This window comes from Lepidochelys olivacea, assembly GCF_965140295.1.
Source record: "Lepidochelys olivacea isolate rLepOli2 genome assembly, chromosome: 3".
In the NCBI taxonomy this organism is placed as follows: Eukaryota; Metazoa; Chordata; order Testudines; family Cheloniidae; genus Lepidochelys; species Lepidochelys olivacea.
The window spans coordinates 160991096-161014717 of NC_140413.1; the positions used below are offsets into that span (position 1 = coordinate 160991096).

The window sequence follows — 23622 nt, forward strand, 5'->3', positions numbered from 1 at the left end:
CAGAAACAGCCTTGTTGAGTCTAGTTTCTCCCTCAAGCCCCAAAATGTCTAGTGCAGTCTTGTTTTGAAACTGAACCTTGTTACAAGCCTATTATAAAAAGTGTCTGGAGAATGAAAACAGACAATATATTTGGCCAAAAAAAAAAAAATCCCACATTTCTTTTTAAACTGCCATGTTTTCTTGCTCTGCATGTACTTTTTAAGGCTTTCACAAACAAAGCTTTATGTAATTTATGCAAATTTTAAAAGTTGGCCTTACCACAAAACCAGACCATCCTATTAAAGGGGAGCACAGCTGATGCTATTTTTCCAGCCAATTTAGTAAACAAGGATGGACTTGTTATGTTGTTTGCCACTCCTCTTCTATTATCTGTTAATTTATCTCTTCTGAAGCCTACAGTTCAAAGGCCTAGTAGATCACTAGTTAAGTACTAACTATTCTGTTGTTCATGGAAAGGTGAGGGACCCAGGGCATGGGAAATTCATTTTCAAACACACTTGGTCTCTGCCACTTACAAGCACCAGGTTCTAAAGGTCAAAAGATTGTAAGACTCTGGTACTCTGCAGCACACAGACCAAAGCAGGAATTTTACAAGTTCTTTTTGCTATTGCATAGACACTTAGCTCAAAGCAATCTGACGTCTAGACAGATAGAAGTGCTTAATTAGTATGATTAAAAAGCCTGAAAAAGTCATTAGATTGCTTAATGAATAAGTTGTTTAAGACCATTTAGTTTGGACTTGCACAGACTATTTTAATTTTGTCAAGCATTTAATTATGAACTGCCTTTTTTCCACTGTGGTCTCTGCATGTTATCCCATTGCCTGAAGCTCTGTGCAAGTGCTAATGAAAAATACAGAATATTGTTTTCATAAGCAACTTATGTACAATAGTCATCATCATGGGATCTAAGAATACCTATTAAGCCGGAACAAGCCTATTAAGACTGAGTATGACTAATTTATAAAAGGCAAGTCCAAGTGAAGACTAAAAGCCTAGGCTGACAAATGGACACTCGAAGATCAGTCAGTTTGGGGGAAGAAAATAGAGCCAACCTGACATTTCAGTCAGAGGGACAGTTCTTTCCCTTCACTTGCACAAGAGGACAGAACCCAGATTTGGCAAACCTGGCTGGTGTCACAAAAGGGATATAACAGTTTGTTTCACTATCCTTTCCCTTCCCTGACGCATGGAAGCCCCAGTATAGGTATCCCATGGAGCAACGGTATTTCGTGGGTAGGAAAGGAGCTGGCTAAATTGGGGCCCCTGCTCTCCCTAGCATTGTAATTTCAGCCGCCATGGGAACTCAGAGTAAAATAATTCCACAAGAGTGTGTGAAGCAAACCTTTCCCCCCCATGAGAATAAAGAGATGGACGGGATTGGGAATGCTTTATTGTTGCCATGTAGATTACTACCACGCAGCAATTACTGGCACATACTGTGGAATCGTAGTGCATTTATGGGCGGACATCAAACCACTGGGTACTAGAAGCAAAGTAACTGAACAACAGAAACTGCCATTTAGCTATTTGAATGTTGATGAAACAGATCAGAACCATCCCCTCTGGGGTGATCTGAATAATAAAAGTGATTACTTTTGGAAACGTGTGTATTATTTTAGTTTTATAGCAAGGTTTATTGGGATAAGTCTCTGTCTTAGAGATCTTTATTATGGTTTATGCACATACACTGTACACAAAAAGTTATTTATACCTCAACATAAAAATTAAAACAAAGGAACCTTTAAATGTGTGAAATACATTGTAAACTAAATATGTTTATATTGAAAGGTGTTTGGAAGTATGCAAAATCTTTTATTTTTAAATGAGATACAGTATAAAAGTATTTTTAGAACCGTTTTAAAATATTTCTGAAGTGAGAAATAACCTCCTAAAATGTTAAAGTCAGTAATTTCTTCTTAAATATAATATATAGCAGCTCTGCAAGCACTTGAGGAATGTACTAGATAACAAATACCCTTTTCCTGGAATTGAGGAGGGAGCTGTTTCATAACAAAGTCATGTTATTATGACTTGGTATTTGGCAAACCTTTCCACTCTTTTTAAAAAGGCTTTTTAAAAACAAGAACTTTTTATTTCTTTCTGCTTCTCAGCTGTCTGCCAAGTAACTAGCAGCAAACTGTAAAATGGATAGGAGGCAGCTAAAAAAAATTCCATCCCCAGTTCACAACTTTTCAGCCACTTATTTTTATAAAACACTTTTTTTTTTTTTTAAAGGCACTCATTAAAAGGACAACTGTATTAAAGCATTTGGAAAATGCAGTTTAGACAAGCGTGTGACACAAAACTCTGAGATATAGCAGATCCTAGAATCCCAGAACTCAAGACTTAAATTAGTGACCCCACAACAGTTTTTTTAAAAGTGGACTTAAATCGATTGAATGTTACCTTTGCAACGGAAGATGAATGATAGGTCTGAAAACATTAGCACTTTGTTGGTACTTTATGTATCTATGTAAAGTAGTGTATTTTAGTCTTACTTCAAATGTGAACAACTTTGCCACTGATGTGCTGCGTCTGCACCTGTTGTTGACTTCTGCAGTTTTATCTCCTCTCATAAAATGTGATATGCTTATTAAAGCTTCAGCTCCTGGAATCACGTGATAAGATGAGAAGTTCAGCTTTCATTTAAAAAGTAAATTTTTAGCACTCATGGTTGCTAAGAAAAAGATGTAAAGCTAAAGGCTAAAAAAACAAGGAAAATAAAGCCAAATTTATTATTTTAGAAGTATTAATTTTAAATCAATATAAAGATATTTTTGTTGTTTGAATTTTTGAATGCTTCACGTTGACAACACTGTAGCGTGACCTTAGAGCAGTGGTGGGCAACCTACGGCCCATCAGGGTAATCTGCTGGCAGGTCGTGAGACAGTATTTACATTGACCGTCCGCAGGCACAGCCGCCTGCAGCTCCCAGTGGCCACGGTTCACTGTTCCCGGCCAACAGGAGCTGCGGGAGGCAGCGTGGGCCACAGGGACATGCTGGCTGCCACTTCCTGCAGCTCCCATTGGCCGGGAATGGTGAACTGCGGTCACTGGGAGCTGCGGACGGCCATGCCTGCGGATGGTCAATGTAAATACTGTCTCACGACCTGCCAGCGGATTACCCTGACGGGCCGCAGGTTGCCCACCACTGGCTTAGAGAAACCACCACCTATTTGTGTCAGTTTGCCAATCTGTAAAATGGGGATACCACCTTCTTTCTTTGCAGGGAGTTGAAAGGCTCAATTGTTTGTATAGTATTTTGTATATGTGAAACACCATGAATGAGTATTGTACTTTTATCAAGAATCATGAATTAGTCTCCTTAACTTTCTGATACTTCTGTCACCTCACACAGAACATTTTACTTGTTTATCAGCTGCAGTCAAGAGTTTCTGCAACTTCACCTCAAAATGCAAGTGATTTGGGAAGATATTGAGCCTCTCTCTACTTTGGAGATGTGCGAAGAACATTGGTGTCCATTTGTGGACCCAATCCTATAGGTGTGCAACTGCCGTATTCATAGGAGATTAAGTGGAATGGTTCACTTGCCTGCAGTATGACCTCCTCCCCTTTGCCTCTATTCAGTTCATATTTGAATATATAGATTTAAGTTCTCTAGGCTGAATGACACAAAAGAGATTATTCTAAAAGACTCAACATCAAGGTTAACAAGGATGTCATTCAGTATTTTGACTATAGCTGTCTATTTTTTAAAAAAGCACATGAACCTGAGTAAAACAGTGCAACTTTGCTCCAAAAGAAACCGTCTACAGCAGGATCATCATGCTTTCCGTAGTTCAGACTACATTTTAAGAAAGGTAATCTTTGCACTTACCATCCCATTCCATTTATATTGCATATCAGCCCTATGTGAATAACTGAAATGGGAAAATATAAAGAAAGCATTAGAAGTATTTTTAATTTTCTTTATTGCAGTGTTTTGTTCCATTTGAAAAATTAATCATATTGTCTTTTGTTCTTCCTCTCTCCCCCATGTATGCTGCATAGTCTCCATCTTCCCTGGCAGCTCCAGTCCCACCAGTGGTTCTGGTTGTCAGAGTGGGTCATACTACTTCCCCTCCTTTTGGAGGATAGTAGACTCTAATCATGGTTTTGCTGGTTCCTCCCCCTTGTCTCCATCTGCCTCTTTGGGGTGAGTACCTTGGTTGGCTATAGAAGCAGCTGAAAACACAGGTGCAGCAAGAATAAGACCAATGTGACCTGCCAGTTTTCGAAGCACTACAGTTTGAGAATTGCTGATGCACGCAAGCTCCGCCTCTCTCAGCCCCAGTGAGGATCATTGGGATGTGGGGGTGTTTGAAAAGGAGGAGGGGGTAGAAAGCCCTCCAAAAAACTAACTAAAAATAAACCACAACCCTCTCTATGAAAAATAAAGTTCAGAAAACATTGGTTTGAAAGTGAAATTTAATGTCTAGGTAATTTAATTCTATAGTTTGGGCAGACAGCTGGGATTTCACAGATGCTAAACCATTTTACAGTGAGATATTCTGCTCATGGCAAGAGAGTTAATTCAAATGTTTTCTTAACCATGTCCTGAATTAACACTGAAGACATTTGCCATCTCTTACCCAAGATTTTCAAATCTCAGAGGTTTGATTTGTTAAAAGGCTATGATCAGTGTTATTAGGCCCAACATTTGTCTATTTTATCTACTTTTATATGCATGGACTTCGCAAACAATTCTTCTATGTGTTATACCCACCACCACAAAACTCAGCCCACTCCTAACAGGTTACAATGTTTCCCCCGCCCCCATTGTAAAACAAAATAGCAGCAGCCCAGGCCCCTCCATGTGCAACCTTCTGTAAACAGATAACTAGTTCTTCCCATGTAAACACAAATATTTAGTGAATGACAGAGATTTAAGTCTTAAAGCTGTAAAAGGTTCTAAAAACTGAGTAAAATGATATTTTAAAAGTTATTCAAAAATATATTAATTTGACTGCACTCATTTAAACAGTTCTTGTTAGGTGTAGATATTTTATTGTAAATGTAGTCAAACTACAAAATTTCAAGTTGAACACATTATAAAGCCTGCAATCCAGCTCAGTTTAAAAGGCGAGCACAAATGTGCATTACTTCAATCTCTCTTCTTTACACTCTTTAATCCACAGGGATATACCAGCCCTTAATTCTTTTAAGATTAGGTCACTGACAAATGTTACGCTTTAGGCTTGAAAAACGACACAACCAGCCATGCAGAAATAATTAGTTACTTGCCTATAAGCTTTAAATTTTAGCGAAAAGATTTGTGCAAAGTTTCTTTCCATATAATGTACCTTCTTCTCCAACTCCACAATTATAACCAATACCGGAATATATATTTATACAATTGAACAGCAGCAATGAAAGCTAGCTTGATTATACTAAATTTAATTAAACTTAGGAAAACTTGCATTTAAAAACACTTTTGTCAAAACACACAAATATTCTAAAACTGGATGATTTCCAAAGTAGTTTATGTATGAAGAAACATCTCTGGTAAAGGAAACTAATCAGTCTAATTTTTGAGGTTTAAAGTATGGTTAAGTGAGTATGTAAAAATGGCACTAACTCAACAGATCCATTCCTTTTGTGCATTCAATATTATCGGATTTATTTAGCAAAAGAAATATGGTTTTACTGTTTTATACTCATTTTAACACGACAAAGCCCACAAACAGTAAATTGGACAACTGTCCTCCCCTTCAAGCGCCTTCACAAGCAAGGTCACAGGGATCAATCCCCACTCTTCAATAGCCGTGAGACCATTTGTAGGGGAGGTAGCAAAACACCAGTTCTCTTGCCAACAGCATAATTGAGGACATTCTGTTGTACACTTTTTTCTGTGAATGCAACCATCCAAGCCATGTCACAATACATACAGGAGACCAGCACCTAGATGTACAGCAGCTAGCTCAACCCAAGCAAAACCAAAATGACTCTGATCAGAAGAGGGGGAGAGGTGAGGGGGTGTTGCACTTCAAATAATTATGAGAGCATACTTTCCTCATATATAAGGTATCTCCCCTCAATTCTCAGCATAGAACCCAGCCTCAGAGTCCTGGTCACCTCATGAAACCTAAATGACAAGCTGAAGATTATCAAAGACATTTGGCTAGGGGAATGAGCTCTCGGAATAAGCTAGAGAAATTCAGAGTCTGACCACCTATTAGCAGTGCTGCAAAATCTCCTCTGAGAAAACTTGCTCACTATAAAAGGAATGAAACTTGGAGGAAAAATGTCCTGAACATTTTCATATAATGATGGATAGAGAACCCCAACACCAATAGTTAATAGTAGCAGATGCTACATAAAGTTTTAATTGCAGGGTCAAATTCTGTCTGTATTTGCAGCAATGCAACCTTATTGCTGGCATAGGGATTATATGGGTGTAGCAGTTTACTCTGAAACTTATCCTAAAGAATTATTATTACTGGTGATGAGGTGCAATGAGGAAAAAATGCAGCTTGCCTCAAGATCCCTCATGTAGCCATTAGAAAAAACATCTTTTTACTTTTAAAATTGAGCAAATTTGACTTGAAAATCAATGCATCACAATATACGTAAATTCACGTCGTCCATTTCAGCCAGTAAGTTCTCTTGGGCAGCATTCAACTGCCTGATCCACCAGACCATCTTTTCTCTTCCTGCAGATCCCTCCCTTGTTACCCTACAGACAACAGTCTCCTTCACTACACAAACCTGATTCATTCCCTGAACAGCATCCATCCTGTGCACTAAGACTATATCATACAAACACATAAAGAGGAAAAATCAAGGTTGCACAGGCTAACCTTAATTTTGGTATTTCTTAGACGTGCAGTGGTTGAATTTGAACCTTAACATTAAAATAATGCAGGAGGGTTTTGGTATGTGATTTTGTAAGCTTAAAAAACCAGAAAACAAATTCATTAGGTGGAATTATACTGGCTGTCACTTGGGTCATCAGCAAGTTTGGGCCCACAGACTTCTACCAGTTGAGCTAACACAATTAAGTAGAAAGCTGGTGAAAAACTTATTTTATGCAAGAAAATTTGAAAAAAAAAATTCCTCTTGGAAATTGATCACAAAATTGATGAAAAACAATATCAATTTGGGTTTTGAAAATCATTTTTTATTTTAAAAAGTTTATTTTCAAAAACTCAAAACATTTTCACTAAAAATGAATATTTTTACTGCCAAAATTTTGGTTCCTGGTTTTTCATTTAGATGAAACAAATTTTCCACCAAAATGTTTGTTTTGGTTGAAAAACTAATGACATTTATTTTGACAAATATTTTGAACAGCTCTACTGATTGGGAGTATCAATGGGCTGTTATCCTTTTATATTGATCTGCTGTGGAGTGGGGGACTACCCATACACTCTGCCAGGGCATAACTCTTTGCGAGACAGTAGAGTACTATTGGGACTGAGAAATCCTCGGTTCTGTTCTGGAGAGGGAATGTTCTGCCCTGGTTTCCACACCCCTTCCACTTCACCAGAAACTTCCTCCTTGCCTTCTACATCTGGGCTCCAACAAAGGCTAACACTGAGAGCACAAGAAAGATGGTCTCCTTGCTGTCAGTTTTGATGCCCAGTGACAGTGGCCCCCCGGCAACTGGGAGGAGCAATGGCAAGGAAAGTCCTTTTTAGCTGTGCAAAAGATCACCCGCAATCCAGATGGAATCCCCTAAAAATCTAGCTGCCAGACTCTAACAAGCCTCTACTGAGCATGGACACATGGTAATTCCCCCTTCCTCCCAGAGTATTAGAGCTGAGCCAAACTGAATGGCTTTTCACAGGGACAAGAAAAGCCACCCCTCTGCCCCTAGGGTGAAGCCATCTGCTACCTTGCAAGTGCCTGCTCTAAAGCATGGAGATGCTTGTCAAATAATTGTAAGAACCACTAACCCAGGAACCTATCTTTGCAACAAAGCCCATTGCCAACTGTGTCCACATATCTATTCAGGGGACACCATCATAGGACCTAATCACATCAGCCACACTATCAGAGGCTCGTTCACCTGCACATCTACCAATGTGATATATGCCATCATGTGCCAGCAATGCCCCTCTGCCATGTACATTGGTCAAACTGGACAGTCTCTACGTAAAAGAATAAATGGACACAAATCAGATGTCAAGAATTATAACATTCATAAACCAGTCGGAGAACACTTCAATCTCTCTGGTCACTCGATTACAGACCTAAAAGTCGCAATATTACAACAAAAAGATTTCAAAAACAGACTCCAACGAGAGACTGCTGAATTGGAATTAATTTGCAAACTGGATACAATTAACTTAGGCTTGAATAGAGACTGGGAGTGGATGGGTCATTACACAAAGTAAAACTATTTCCCCATGTTTATTCCCCCTCCCCCCCACTGTTCCTCAGACATTCTTGTCAACTGCTGGAAATGGCCCACCTTGATTATCACAATAAAAGGTTTTCTCCCCCCCACGGCTCTCCTGCTGGTATTAGCTCATCTTAAGTGATCACTCTCCTTACAGTGTGTATGATAACACCGATTGTTTCATGTTCTCTGTGTATATAAATCTCCCCACTGTATTTTCCACTGAATGAATCCGATTAAGTGAGCTGTAGCTCACAAAAGCTTATGCTCAAATAAATTTGTTAATCTCTAAGGTGCCATAAGTACTCCTTTTCTTATTAAGATAAAGTATATCATCCACACAGTTTGCATGCATTTAAGTGGAGTATGCCTCAGATTTTATTATTGTCTGCAAAACAGTATGTATAAAAGATTTAACTCACTCTCCTTTTTGACCTTTTCTTATTTTTGTAAAAAGTAAAATGGAGTACATGTAGAATTAGTTGCATATTGAACACCATTGAAAATTCATTCCACTCACCTTACACTGGCTACATGTTGTTGAACAGACTGATGTTGAAAATGGTCAGGCCACTGATGATGAAGGCAGAATGATGGGGAGTGTTGAAGGCAGCAGGTGGTCTGATACATAGGTGTATGTTTTTGGCAGACAGATGTTGAATATTCAGTATGTGCCTGCAGGCAGCAGGAAGTCATAGGAGATGGTGCTGTGCTCCCAGCCAGTGAATGACATTCTTGCTGTTTATTATGGTTACTTAAAGGATGATGGTATGGGCAAGGGTGGCAGCATTGTGTTAACATCTGTTGAGTTCTTTGGTTGTCTACAGGCAGAAAGGATGGTTTGATTGTACCATTAAGTTGCAGGCATCCATTTGGACTCACTTTTGCTCTTGGTGCTTCCTTGGAGGGGAGGTGTTGGGCTGCAATGCCTCCATCAGTAGCTGAAAGGATGCTGGGACCGGTAGCACTGGAGAGGATGCTGCCATTACACAGGACCACAAAATCATTATTGCCATTGTTCATAGCCATACTCCGACTGCTAGATGGGTCTGCAGTATTTCTAGAGAAAATTAAATAAACCAAATTTAGCAGGTGGCATAATTTTTTCCAGTGTTCAAAAATTCAAAACAGTTTATATAGAAAACGGTAAGACCCTAGTCCTGAAACTAGATCCCCATATAGGCCCCAGTCCATACAACTAGATCCAAGAGTAGGTGAACTCTTGCCTACATTAAACAGCATGGGCATTCTGCAGGCATAAGGGTCTGCCAGTGGATCTAACTGTATTGTTGAGGCCTAAAGCCCCGATTTAGCAAAGTTCTTCAGTACATGTTTTTGTTTCTCCATGCAGAGTACATCATTGTTGTACATTTCTTCAATGGAAAAATAAGTTTCTCTCCAAGAATCAAGGACAACCACGCTGAAAAGGAGATCTTATATGTTAAAAAACTGATTATTACATCAGTGGAAATGATTAAGTTGGGCAACAGAATAAATGAGACAAAAAGTTAAAGCCTGATAAGAAGATCACAATAAATACCACATAAGAGATGGGTTTTTTTTTTTTTGTGGTAATGATTAAAAAAATGCATCAGATTTTAAAAAGCTAAACTGTGACATAATAATCACCTTTGGGGATCATAGTCAACACGATAGTTGATTTTATCCAACTTCCACTCTTCACTAAATAAGAAAACAACTGTCTTCAAAGTAGTATGTAGCTACCACAGGCACAAAGCCTCAGGCAATTCAGCAGGAAACAGCTCAAACCATCAGCCTCTTAGCTGGGAGCCCCTAGGTTAAAGTTTTCAAAAGCAAAAGGTGAAGACTGAATGCTTTTTGCAAGTGGGCTCTTAGGGATGTCCTAGTCTCTACGGCCAGCTGGCTTCCTGGAAGGCCACAGCCTGTGGATCTTTGCAGTCTTCTTACTACCAGCCCCAACATGCCCTCCAAATATCCCTGCAGATGAGCGCACAGATAGTCCTTCAAGAGCTGGACTCTGGGCTCCCCAAATCCTGCCTCCCATTCAGGGAGCTACATTGCATACAGAAAAGAGGCAGAGAGCAGCATGAGCTCTCTCCAAAAAAAGGGTATCAGCAGGGAGGGAATGGAAGTGAGCCATAGGCAGCTGTGTGGCTGTTTCAAAGGCCTTTTACTTGTTCAACCAAAACCCAAAGTTAAAAGTGACACCAGACCAAAATGTATAATTCAAATGAACACACACTGTTGGCTGCCTCTGGTTTACAGACAGCTTGTGGTTGAGAAGCCGTGGTGCACCCTTGAGCTGGCTGGAAACAGTTCACTTCCGTCAGTATAAAGACTAACTGAAAGAGTACTATTTATAAAAACAGACTTCAATGTAAACTAAAAGTAACCATCAAAACCGTCCACTGCAGTTTGCTGACACCTTTTAACAGTTAGTGAGAGAGACAGGGCTGCATGGCAGCCAGCATTTAGCAGTAATCAACATGGTGGTTACAGTTTTTGCCCTCCCCTCACATCAACCACTAGCCATTGAAAACCAAGCTTATAAATATTTTGAAGAGATTCTTTTTAAAGGCTATTTAAAGAAATCAAAACACTTTAGTTTTCCACCTAGAAGTCTCTGTAGATGTTTGAGATAATGTATAATAGCAGCACAAACCCTACAGTTAAACTAGGAATACCTAACACAACCAACATGCTTTCCAAAACTTCAATTAAAAAAAATTAAAATATGACAAAATCCCAGGCTTAAGCTATTTTCCACTGAGCTCATTGAGGAACTCACCCTTCTTAGTAGCAGCAATCCTGAAGACAATTAGGATGTGCACTGTGCTGTAAGCATTAGCTTAAACAGTAAAGAAAGGTATTAAAGAAAAAAGTTTTTCTTAAAGATGATTTTGTTCTGTACACACACAGTAAATAGGTCATAGTTACATACATTGGAGCGGCAACTGAGAGAGGGTGGCTGAAAGCCAATGAGAGTCTAAGGTGCCAGCAACAGCTAATCTGCCTCTCTTTTTAACTATAATTTTGTTTTAAGATTTGAAAGAAGGAATGAGAAGATTATTTGGATAATTTTAAAAAACAAAACAAAACAAAAAAATATAGGAATTTGTTTCACAAGTTACCTTTGGAGATTTTTTTTTTTGATAGAAGAAGAGTGAGAATAAGATACTGTTAAAAATAATTTCCTCATACTTTTAAAAATAAGATAAATCAGGTCATTAAAACCACTTTAGCTATCTTAATTGATTAAATGCAACATTAAAATCTAGGATTAATAGTCTGACAGGTGTTAAGTGTGAGTAGTAACTTACTGGTCTGAGGCCATGTCTACACTCCCACTTATGTCGGCAAAATTTATGTCACTCAGGGGTGTGAAAAACACACCTTCCCGAGTGACGTAAGTTTCACCGGCGTAAGTGATAGAGTGAATAGCACCATGTCAGCATGAGAGCTTCTCCCACCAACACAGCTACCACTGCTTGTTGGGGATGGTTTAATTATGTTGACAGGCATGGGGGGCAGGTTGACAGGCCGTTGGAGGAGGCTAGCCCCCGGTCCCTCCCCTTCTGCCCGAAGTCCCGTCCCTCTCCTTCCTCTTCTACCCTCCACCCCTGCAGGAGCCCAGAGCACTCCACTGTAGCCCCCAGTCCCAGCCCTGGATGGTGCAGCCACAGCACCCCCAGGGCCGGGTCGCGCAGTCCAAGTGCCAGGCTGTGCAGTTCGAGTGCCAGATAGGTGGCACGGCCCTGGCCCCAGCCACTCTGAATCCCCGCAGCAGGCAGACCAGCCTGCCCCAGCCCCAGCCCTAGCCAGCCTGGGCCATGGAAGAGCACCAGGGACTGCAGGAGGGAGCTTGGGGGTGAAGAGTAGGCGGAGCCACACCAGGCTGTTTGGGGAGGCATAGCCTCCCCTGGCCTAGGATACCCGCCACCCAGGTCAATGGGAGAGCTCTCTCCCGTTGGCACAGAGCAACTATGCAAGAGATCTTACAGCGGTACAGCTGCACGGTACAGCTGTGCCGCTGTAAGGTCTCTAGTGTAGACATAGCCTTAGACTTTGCAGGAAGACATAACACACAGATAAAGAATGAAAGATAAGCAAGAAAGTTTAACTAGCTCTCTTCTCCTATACTGCCACTGAGCATTTAGAGTGATAAGAATGTTCAGCCAGCTGAGCTATTCAATTGGTTGAACAACTAATATTGAGCAGAAAGTGCTTTCGCACAATGGAATGCTGCCCGTGGCAACCTCTGGTGCTGTGTCTCAGATGTTATCCTTCCGAATCCTCAACTTCTAAAACTAAAGGAAAATGTAACCTCTGATAATGCACCCAATGCTATTTGTTATGGATCATATGCAGAGCCAGATTCTTTGTGAAGTTAACTCTAAATAGTAACTAGTCAGAACATGACAACCAACACATTTGCTAAACAGGAGTATTTTCTCAAAGGTCCAATTCCTCAAATTCTTTCTGAATATTCTCTTCCCCTGCTTCAAACAAGTCAACCCTTTTAAAAAACTTTTCACCAAGCACAGAAGAGTAAATTCAAGTGGCTGCTAAAGCTTGTCTCAGTGTGAAAAGACATTAGTTATATGAAACACTGCTGTGTTTAAACAGCCTGGTTTTCTCCCGAGCTGCATGGTAGCTTCGAAAAGAGGCTGCTAAAGGGGACATAGCTCAACATCCAGAAAAAGAAAGCTCTTATTGAGTTTTCTGGCCACATTTTAGGAATTTTTGTCTGCTTATATTTGCTCATTGATGGATAGGATGGATATGCTGCAGGATGACGTTGTTAATTAGTTCTGAACAGGAAATTACAGTGCATCAGTATTTATTAGTGCTATCAATAATACAACAAAGTGTGCAAGAATACCAGATGCCCATACACTTCAGCCAGATGAAAGCTGTTGGTTTTTGGTCTTAAAGTGTAACATATTTGTAGCATATACCAATGAATGTAAGAACGCTTCTTGGAGGACTGATTTTGTGTGGCATGTTTTGTAGCAGTTAAGTACCACAACATCTATAATCATACTGGATAATCAGTTCATGTAGAATCTTTGTCAGCATCATGGTCATTTTAAATCAAGTCTGAAAAGATTAAAAGAAATAAGTCTTTATGTGATGTCGCTAATAACTATTCTAGATGAATGGATATGAAAGTACATTCAAAGTGGGTTGGAAGTTGGTCTCTATAGGTAAAATTACATAATGGCTGCTCTATTATTAAGGAAGTATCACATTGTTTAAAAACATGTAAAACCCATGGATTCACTACAGAACTGGAATTCAAGAGATCTAAGATAATTTCTTCTACTGATTCACTGTGCACCCTTGGGCAAGCCATTTGAGCTTTGTGGCTCAGTTTCCCTATTTGTAGAAAAATTGGGATGACGTTTACTTGATTGTAAAGCAATTTGAAATATACAGATAAAAAGCACCATGCAAGTGCTTAAATATTTACTAAAATTACACTATTTTAATAAATCATACTTCAAAATTTTTAAGAAGAAACTGTTAAATATATATACACAATGCTTACTGGTAAATGGAGTGGCTACTGTATATACAGTAGTCCATACATGGACTTGGAAATTAGGTCCTCTTATTAGTGTTAAGGGAACGCCAGCTTTGGACATCACATTTATCCACTACTTCTACTACTGGACAGCACCCTGGGAATCTTCAGCCTTCACTAAAAACACACAAAGGAGCATCAGTTTAACATCTTCTGTGAAGACCAGATGAAATGGTATTCTAAACAGATGCGGTCTCTGCCTGAATGTTAGAAATCTCTTCATGTGGAAATTTAGAGACAATCTTCAGAAAGAGTTGTTTAGAAGCTATTTGATTTGAGTCAGGTCACATCACATTACAGCCTGCCATCTTCCACAAGGTGGCATATAAGATTTGATACAGCTCAGTATTTGTTCAAGCACCTCTCTTGGTGATCAGACTACTTGTGAACTATTTCAAGAGATAAGGATTGTGACAGATAAAGCTGATGTAGTCGTTCCTTCAAGGCACCAGAAACTTGAATTTTGTCAGTTTTCATGGAGTCTTCCACCAATGCATTTAAGCACCTGTTTATCTTGAAGCACGTTAGCCTCATTCAAGTAAATGGGAGTGACTACCTCACAAGCCTCAGTGCTTTGCTGGAACAGAACTGGAGAGAGGTCAATGTAATTTAAGGGTCATAAAGCAAAATAAGAGTTTGGTTTGTTTCTATTCATTAGGTTTGATGATATATCTTCTGCTTTTATATAAACTAAAAAGCACTTGTCAAGAGAGTACCACCAAGAAGTCTGAATTTTGTCTCAATTAGCTCATTATACAGAGTTTAATTGAAAACTTCACTGAACTATTCTGTTCTCTATTCAAAGTTCATTAGGTTTTAAAAAGTACAGGAAGTTACACAGCAAGTAGAAGGTAAGAATAACGTATTACAGTATCCTAATTCCATTGCGTCAGACTCTAGTGTATACAAAGATTGATATTAAAAGGCAATGAGTCAAATTCTTATCAAGATTTTGGTATCATACCGGCTTAAAAATGAAAAATTGAGAATTATGAATAAGACTAAAATAAGATTCAGTAAAATCTTTCAGAATATTCAACAGTTAACGACTCACTTCACTGCTGTATATCACCAGAATTTAGTTTTATTTAGATTTACAAATGAAAGTTTTGAAGTGATGGATGGAAACTCTAGACACATATTGATGCTATGGCTACTGCAGCTCTGGTGATTCTTAAAGACTGCTTGTAACTTTAGTCTTATTTTAATATAGCATACACAAACTCATCCACTGGTCTGGCTGGCTGAATGGCCAGCATTTTGAAGGTTAATGTCCATCTAGAAACTACACCAGTTGGATTACCATCAAAAGGAAGCTAGAATTGCCTTTAACTATTATATACTTGACAATGGAAATTGCTGAGAGAAGGTACTTCAGTGATGCAGACAAGGCCAATAGTTTGGAGCACTGTCATATCTGGAAGCTACTACACCATATAAAGGCAATGTTATAGAACAGTTTTATGAGTGATCCCTCTATTATTTGTAGTGTTAACACGGACCCCTGCTTACTCAGCAGACCTCTCTACCATCTGGGTTGCAAGGCCTTCAGGAAATACCTAATACCTAACGATGTTAAAAACGTAGGATTTGGTGTTCCTTAACTTCCATGTTCTTTTAAAACTTGGATTAAGTTCACCTGTTACTTTGGCTGCAACTGAAAGAATTTTCATTGCTTTAAATTTTGTTAAAAAAAACACACAGGCTTAAAAAAACATTAGTTCAAGAAATACCACCTGGACTAATAATGCTTGCAGCTGAGAATGACAGAAGTGCAAATTCAGATGTGAATGACGTAGTGGAAATTTGGTAGAAGCAGCTATATAGCACAGATAATTGATAGATCTTTAAAAAGTTAAGAACATAAGAACAGCCATATTGGGCCAGACCAATGGTCCATCTAGCCCAGTATCCTTTCTTCTGACAGTGGCTGGAGCCAGATTCTTCAGAGGGAATGAACAGAACAGGACAAGTATCAAGTTACCCATCCCCTATCACCTACTCCCAGCTTCTGGCAGTCAAGGTCTTAGGGACACCCAGAGCATGGGGTTGCATCCCTATCTTGGCTAATAGCCATTGATGGACCTGTCCTCCATGAATTTATTTAATTCTTTTTTGAACCGAACCCAGTCATACTTTTGGCCTTCATACCACCCCCTGGCAACACGTTTCAAGGGTTGACTGTGTGAAGAAGTACTTCCTTATGTTTGTTTTAAACCTACTGCCTATTAATTTAATTGGGCAAGGGAAGGGGTAACTTCCTTATTCACTTTCTCCACACCACTCATGATTTTATAGATCTCCATCAGATTCTACTTTAGTCTCCTCTTTTCTAAAATGAACAATCCCAGTCTTTTTAACCTCTCTTCATAGGGAAACCGTTCCATATACCTAATAATTTTTGTTGCCCTTCTCTGTACCTGTTCCAATTCCAATATATCTTTTTTGAGATGGGGCAACCAGAACTGCACGCAGTACTCAAGGTGTGTGCGTACCATGGATTTATATAGTGGCTATATATATAACAGCCCATTAAAACTGCTTGGTTTTTATTTTGGTTTTTTTAAGAGCACATGATGGTCCTGATAATAAGCATGATACTTGATGAGATGAAAATATCTCCCCATGCCAGAAGTTTGTCTGAAACAATTTAATCTTAAGTGTTGCAAGAAGTGACACATTCTTAAACTGAGCAATATTTAACACTCTTAGCTATCCATTACTCTCCATCCAGAAGAAACAGTATAATGGATTCAAGTCCCATAATACTACAGATTTTTTAATACACAAGTGTGTACCTTGTGCTCAGTTCTATAAACTCAGATAAATCCTTCCAAGACTCCATTTACTATACCATTCATTCAATGCACAACCATTCTGAAGAGGCCTTTCTCCCCTTTCACTTCACCAACATTATTTTTTGCCATTGCTTCCCCTCCCCGAAAGTTCACAAAAGTAACAGGTGGTGCCTAGTCTTTGATACTGGCTTTCATGGGAGAGCCTAGTTCTCTATCAAGGCAGTATTTGTTCAGAAGTCAATAAACTTTTAAATACTTTATTATTGTTGATCTCTGTTTTTGGCTCTCAGATGGACATTCTTAAAATTCTCTAGCATCTAATTTTTGTGTGTTCACAATATGTGGGAGCTGGTTTTCAATTTCCTGATTCTTGCTTTTTATTTTGTTGTAAACCGCTAGTTTGTCCTTGAAAAGCCTTCATTATTTAGTGAAGGAAAACTACTTGAAGATAACAAAAAGCAAAGGTCTGTCCTCTCCACATGTAGAACACTTTTCATTTACTTAGTTTATGTCTACTTTAAGATTTACCATCTGGGGTAAGAAGAGACATCTTCAGTTTTTATTCAGTAGCAACTGTTTATAAGAAATTCTCAGCAACCTTTAAAACACTAACTTTTAAACATGTTACAGTCTTTTTAACATGTTGAGTATACCAGTGTTAAATATTTATGAATGCTACCACTAGATTTTGGATGTTTGATGGTACTGAAACTATTTGTTTCCTATTTGTCTGGGATTTGTGCATTTTTTTAACTGTACAGGAACTAGGTGGACCAGAAGCATAATAGTCTCACTTTTGAATATATTCATGCCTTTCTTTGCAGATAAATAGCTTTTCAGTAATCTAAATATTTGTGACATGCAGTAATGGTTAGGGTACAATCACAATAAAGCATGTAGTTGTTGCTACCTACCCAAGCCATACGAAAGAAGAAGAAGAAAGCATCAAATTTACAGAATAAAAAATTATTCTCCTTCTCTTGCCACATTCAGTATCTCTGTTAAGCTGTTTTTCCTCCACCCCTTCAACAGCTTGATATGCTAACAAGCTGGCCTGTGTTAAACCTGGGACACCATGATTTCATTTCCTGCATTGAAGGCTGGGTCAGGAATTGCAATTCCTATAACAGGGAGTTTCCAGATGTCACCAAGCCAGGATTGTAGATCATGCTGCAAATGGGCACCTAGTGAATTGATTTCACTCAGCTGGCACACAAAGTAACCCATCAACAGCTAGGAAGTGAAGGAGTGGGAATTGGGGAAAAGAGCCAAGGGTGGGGAAAACAATATATTTAAGACCTTCGTAAGTATCTTATTAACCAGAAGTTAACTTGTTTAGTACAAGCTATGAAAAAGAGATTATTATTGGAACCGTCTGTGGTGCTTTGACCAGCCCTTTTTTCTGAAGTATAAATAAATATATACAAACATAATTTAATAATTTTGTATGAGCAAACTACCTGAAGAGGATTTACCAGTTTATTGCTGTTTGTTTTTAATACCATCACATTTGTGGTTTAACAAAAAAAGAAACGCACGGGGAGAGGGGGAAGGAATTATAATAAGTCACTGCAAGAATTACTGTTTTGAAAAAAGATATATAGCTATAGACAAGAGTGTTTTATGTATATGTTTATATTTTATATGTTTTATTTATCTCAGTGTATTAGTAGAAATAGCTCAGCAAAATTTAAGAGCATAGAAAGCAGTAAAAACTCATTGCCTGCAACTGAAGTACTGTCCTTACACTTAATCTTATTTATAGTTTAGTGACTCTGAAACCTGTCTATTACCATATAAAGGGTACTTAAGTTTTCATAATCACTAATACTCTTATAAAAAATAACCCTATTCCGTGCACACTCAAAATCAAAATCTCTCTCTCTTTTTGGGTGTGTACAAGGAGTTACTTGCAGAACGACACCAAAAAGAAACCCACTGCTATGGTACAATTACTGCTATAACAACCACCACAATGCCAATTTGAAAGGTATGTTATGTAACAGGTTAAAAACCTGTATATTTTACAGATTCACTCCACAGCAGTGTGTTGCACTAACAAAGGCTCTGTACCTAAAAAAAATTCTGTTTATCTCTTGATTATATCATGCCCACTGAATTGTAATTATGATATAAACTGGTAAATGTTATGCTGAAATTTTTTGTACACATCCAAATTTCAAAATAAAATTATATTTGGATATCCTTAAAAAATCCATTACTAATTATTTTAATTTTTTCTCTTTAATTGAGAAAAATACTGTGTATTAAATATGCAACTGAAGTGATAAATATGCACGTCAATGCATATCAAGCAGAGCTATTTTAGCCACTATGTCAGTTTACTTGCTAATAAAAATAAAATGCATTATCCGTAAGTAGTTGCAGACACTTTACCAAAGCCACTGTATGTACAAAAACAGATGTTTTTTAAAAACCATCGCACTTCAGCAATATTTTTCTTATTAAGCTAGACATCCTAATAATTTTTTGCAATATACTTTTCAATGTACTTCATCCCTGCATTAAATTCAAAACCAGTTATTTAATCTCACATTAGTTAATTTAGACTCTGAAAAACAAGTGAGAAACTACATATAATTATGCTTTAACAAAAGATCAAAACTACCTACTATAGTAACAATGGACATTTGTATTAGCACTGTTCTGTTTCAGGCACTCAAATGTTTCTGAACAGCTGTAACCTTTTACAAGAAAGGAGTTACTTGTTACAGTCCGGGTAACATTTTAGTGAAAATAAACTGAACATATGTCAAAGTCTTAAATCTGCATTTGTAATAATTTCTGAAATATCAAATAGTTTCACCTCTAGCCTAAAATTTACTACGGAAAAAATGGTTGGATTTTAAATACATTTTTATGTAAAATACTTTCCATGCTTCCTAAACACAAATAAAACAGATGAACAGTTACAGAAAAAAATGCTACCTTGAAATTGACTAACAGTATCTCCAAGGTACGACTATCGTCTTTATGAAATCGTCTTGAAGCAAAGTGTGATTTGTGAACTGCTCAAACAGCAGCAACACAACAGAAACAAACAAGCTGCTTGGAGCTGCCCTACAATACTGCAGAGACAAGCCTGAATGACAAGCATACGCAGATTGCCTTGAATTGGGCATGTTAGGGGCTGGAACTTTCAGTGTTTGCTCTCCTATAGACAGCTGAGTTTCTCTCCTACTTAACCCTTGGGGGCAAGATCTTAATGGTTACAGCTGGTATGGTGAGGGCTTGATCTCAAAACAAGGTCAGAAAGCCAGGATATGAAGGTGACATGTAATTTCTAGCTTTTTCCTGCTTCTACAGGAGTATTCCACCAAATGCTGCTGTTAGTTACAACTTTCTTTGATCTTTTTGATTTAGGTTAGTAGATTAAAGCCTGTTGGATGGTGTTATTTGATTCTTAGACTTATTTTAAGTTTTAGAGATTCAGCTTTCTAGCACATCAGTTTTATCACTTAAGTTTATATGATCAGTTATTAAATCTGTGTATAATTTCTATGTATTTTGCAGACCAAACTCTTTCTTACCTTTACATTCTAAGGAGAAGTATAAACGGGTGCAACTTGCTCCAAAAACAAGTTGTTTGTTTATTTATTTTTGACAGGAGAATAATTTTTGGAAAACGGGATACCAAAGATAGAACTGGTTATAATATGCTCCTTTCAAAATCACTCTGGTCCTTTCTTATCTCCTGAACCACAACTCTCAAAAAGCCCAACAAATCTGACAAACCATGAAGAACAAGTGTGTTGTTTACAGATCACACAGGAAACTACCGTACCTCACCTTTCCTAAACAAGTAAAATCTAAAATCTCCAACACCTTAAAAAGCAAAGAGTAAAATTCTTCCAGAAAAACTGTAGACGACTAATAATTGAAAAATGTCGTCTCTAAGTGAAAGCAATTGTGGGTGGGGCAGACAGAGATTCTGGTGCGTGTAAGCCATATCAGTGCTTTGCCTTGTGTTGTTTTTAAATTTGTGAAACAGTGTTTTGTTACATGACTATTAAAAAAAAAAAAAGGATGATCAATAAGCTAAGTTATCAAACTTGGCACTACTGTAGTTTTCAGAACTACATAGGTCTTATTCATAACTATTTTAGCAAAACAGCAGCCACAAGAGTTTTTGAAACCCCCACAATGTAGTCCTGGCTCCCCATTAGGCTTCAACATAGCCAGCTAACATGACTTCCCCATCATTAGACTCTCATCAGACCCGGTCTACACCTAAAACTTCGGTCAACCAAGCTACAATGCTCAGCACTGTGAAAAATTTCACACCCTGCGTCATGTTGACCTAACCCCAACTATCGAGCAGCTAGGTTGATGTAAGAATTCTTTCGTCAAACTAGCTACCCCCTCTGAAAGGTGGGTCACCGACATCAATGGGAAAAAACCCTTTGCCATTGTAGCGTAGACATATCCTCATCGTGCCTGCTTCCATTCCATCTTTGATGCTTAGGAAAAGACTTCCCCATCCAACAGGCTGACCTGCCATCAGCTCTTAAAATTCCTTAACACATTTCTTCCACAAAGTCTTTCAACAACAAATAAATTGGCACATTCTAATGACAGGTTATCAGACCACTTTGAGATCAGAACTTCTGATCATCTTTGTTGCCTAGCGTACAGTGTCGGAATGATGATCTGTCCAATGCAGACATATCTCTTTTGGAGCATGAGCTGTGTCTTCTGTAATTTGGACCATGCTTTGAATGCTGACAGTGCTCAATAAGTTTGTTTATTTTTACTGTTTTGTTTATTTCTTCAAACTTCTTGAAAGCACCTTTCCCAACAGCTCTAGGCACTTTTACCAATATTTAAAATATAAGAGAAGGCAACAAACTCCAAAATACTACTTGCTAACGTAAAATAGTAAAGACAAATTGATATCTTCCCTTATCTATTATGAATGAACGAACCATTGTCTCAGCACTACCAACTAAAGCACAATCGCACTGCCAATTTTTCATTTTAGGAACACAAAAAGAAAATTATTTTATTCAGTAGTGATTCTTTTTGGGGAACCCCCCCAAAACACTTAAAATATTGCCAGAGTACAAAGACTGCACATACAGATTGAAGCACTTGTTAGAAACGACAGCATACTTGATAACCATACAAAATTATCTTTTAAAAAGATTACAAAAAAACCACACATCCATTTCTGAAGTATGACATTTCAAAATGTACAACCTTAAAATGTTTAAGCCAAGGGGATCTGCGTACTACTAACTCTGACTTGGAAGGGTCTTTTTTCACTGAATCAATCTAGATGGGTTATGGGCCACTCCCAACACACAAATCTCTGCTTATGTCCTTCATAAGACTTCTGTTTATTGTCATTAAAGATCATATACCACTTTTATAAAGTCAAGGTGTTTGCCACAATGTTCTGGCTAACAACATAATGCCAACTGCATAAAACCAGCTCTTCAGCTATTTTACAGTTTCATCTGGATACAATATTATTCTACAGTTCCTGTCTTAAACTGTTGTAAATGTTGCTGTACGCTCCCATACAGACGCTGTATTTCACCTCCATGGTGGGTCAAGTGATTCCTTTCCATACATATTTGTTAACTATCTCCCGGAGCGAAGAGAGGCTGAATAGTTGTAAAGCACTTTGATATCTTAGAGGAAAAGTACTACAAAACTCCAGGGTATGACAACCTATTAAACTGCTCCAACACTACATACACTGCTAAAAACAGTGTTACTATATCTTGGCTCATCTACAAATGATAGCCAAATTATTTCCTAAGATGATATTAAAATGAAAGTATAGTACATATTTATGGATTATCATTAATAAGTTTTCTATATACATTAGGTATAAACACTATCATAAATTTGAATTAAAAGCTTTCCAAATCAGTAACTGCCTGAGTATTACTCAGCAGCATCAGTGGTTGCCCGAAGGTACAGGGCAAGGGGCCTAGCCAAGCCCCCTCCTGACAGAAACAGGACCTCACTTTTGCAGCACAGGAGGCCCAAGATCAGCAGCAGCTCCAGCCAGTACTGCCAACCCCAAGCATTTTTTAAAACATCATGGGATTATCTTAAAAATGAGCTTTTTTTCAAAACCTGGGGGTTTATTTATTTCCTTTCTGATACCTGAGCCTTTAGAATACACTCAAGTCATATTTTCAAGTTTTTCTTCTGTGAATGAGGGCTAGAAACTTACTTTAAAAAAAGTAAAGCAGAGATTTTCACAAAATCACATGCTTCCAGCACCTGGAGCTTTAAGAAGAGTACCAACTTTTGCAAAAATTGCAATAATAAAATTACGAGAGTTGGCAACGCTAAGAATCTGAGTTATTATTTGGAATTGGTGGACTGGCTGTTGGGAGGGATAAAGTATTGTAAGAGGCCCTTTTCTGCAGGGGTGAAAGTAAGCCGGTACGGTGTACCAGTAAAAAGTGGCCACCAGTACAGTACCAGTGGCCGTGGCAGTGCTTTAGGAAGACCCTGCTTAAAGTGCTGCCATGACAGAGCTTTAATGTCATTGCCCCTTTTGCCCCACTCCCCCCAGCCACTGACGGGGAGGGGGGCCAAAAGGAGCAGCTGCACCAGGGCCGGCGATTTAAAAGGGAACGGGGCTCCGTCCACCTCTGCTGCTACAGCAGCAGTGGCCGGATCCCCAGGCTCTTTAAATCGCCGCTGGAGCCCCGGGCGGTGCGGGCCATGCAGCGTGGAAGGACTGGCTGGGGGACACTGATGGCCCAGCCCCACCCCTGCCAGGGGCTGGAGCTGGCTCCCATACCGGTAAGTCTTTGGCTTTACTTTCACCCCTGCCTCTCTGGCATCTTCACACCTTTGGACTACTGGAAAAATCAGACTATATGCTTTACAAGTGATCGGTTATTCTGTCCTCTTAAGCT

General features: G+C 38.6%; 1 protein-coding gene across 12 annotated transcripts in view; it reads right to left on the reverse strand.

Annotated features, from left to right (window-relative positions):
* Window positions 1–23622, reverse strand: part of DISP1 (dispatched RND transporter family member 1) — a 161350-nt gene that overhangs the window by 35879 nt on the left and 101849 nt on the right. For 9 of the 12 annotated variants that reach the window (XM_084623984.1, XM_084623992.1, XM_084623987.1 and 6 more), the window contains one exon: window positions 8868–9407. In XM_084623984.1, the coding sequence (XP_084480110.1) occupies window positions 8868–9376 (509 nt within the window). In that variant the 5' untranslated portion in view covers window positions 9377–9407. Of the gene's footprint in view, window positions 1–8867; window positions 9408–13880; window positions 13898–19663; window positions 19759–23622 lie in introns of those variants that run through there. The other 3 variants (XM_084623993.1, XM_084623982.1, XM_084623985.1) reach the window with 3 other exon arrangements.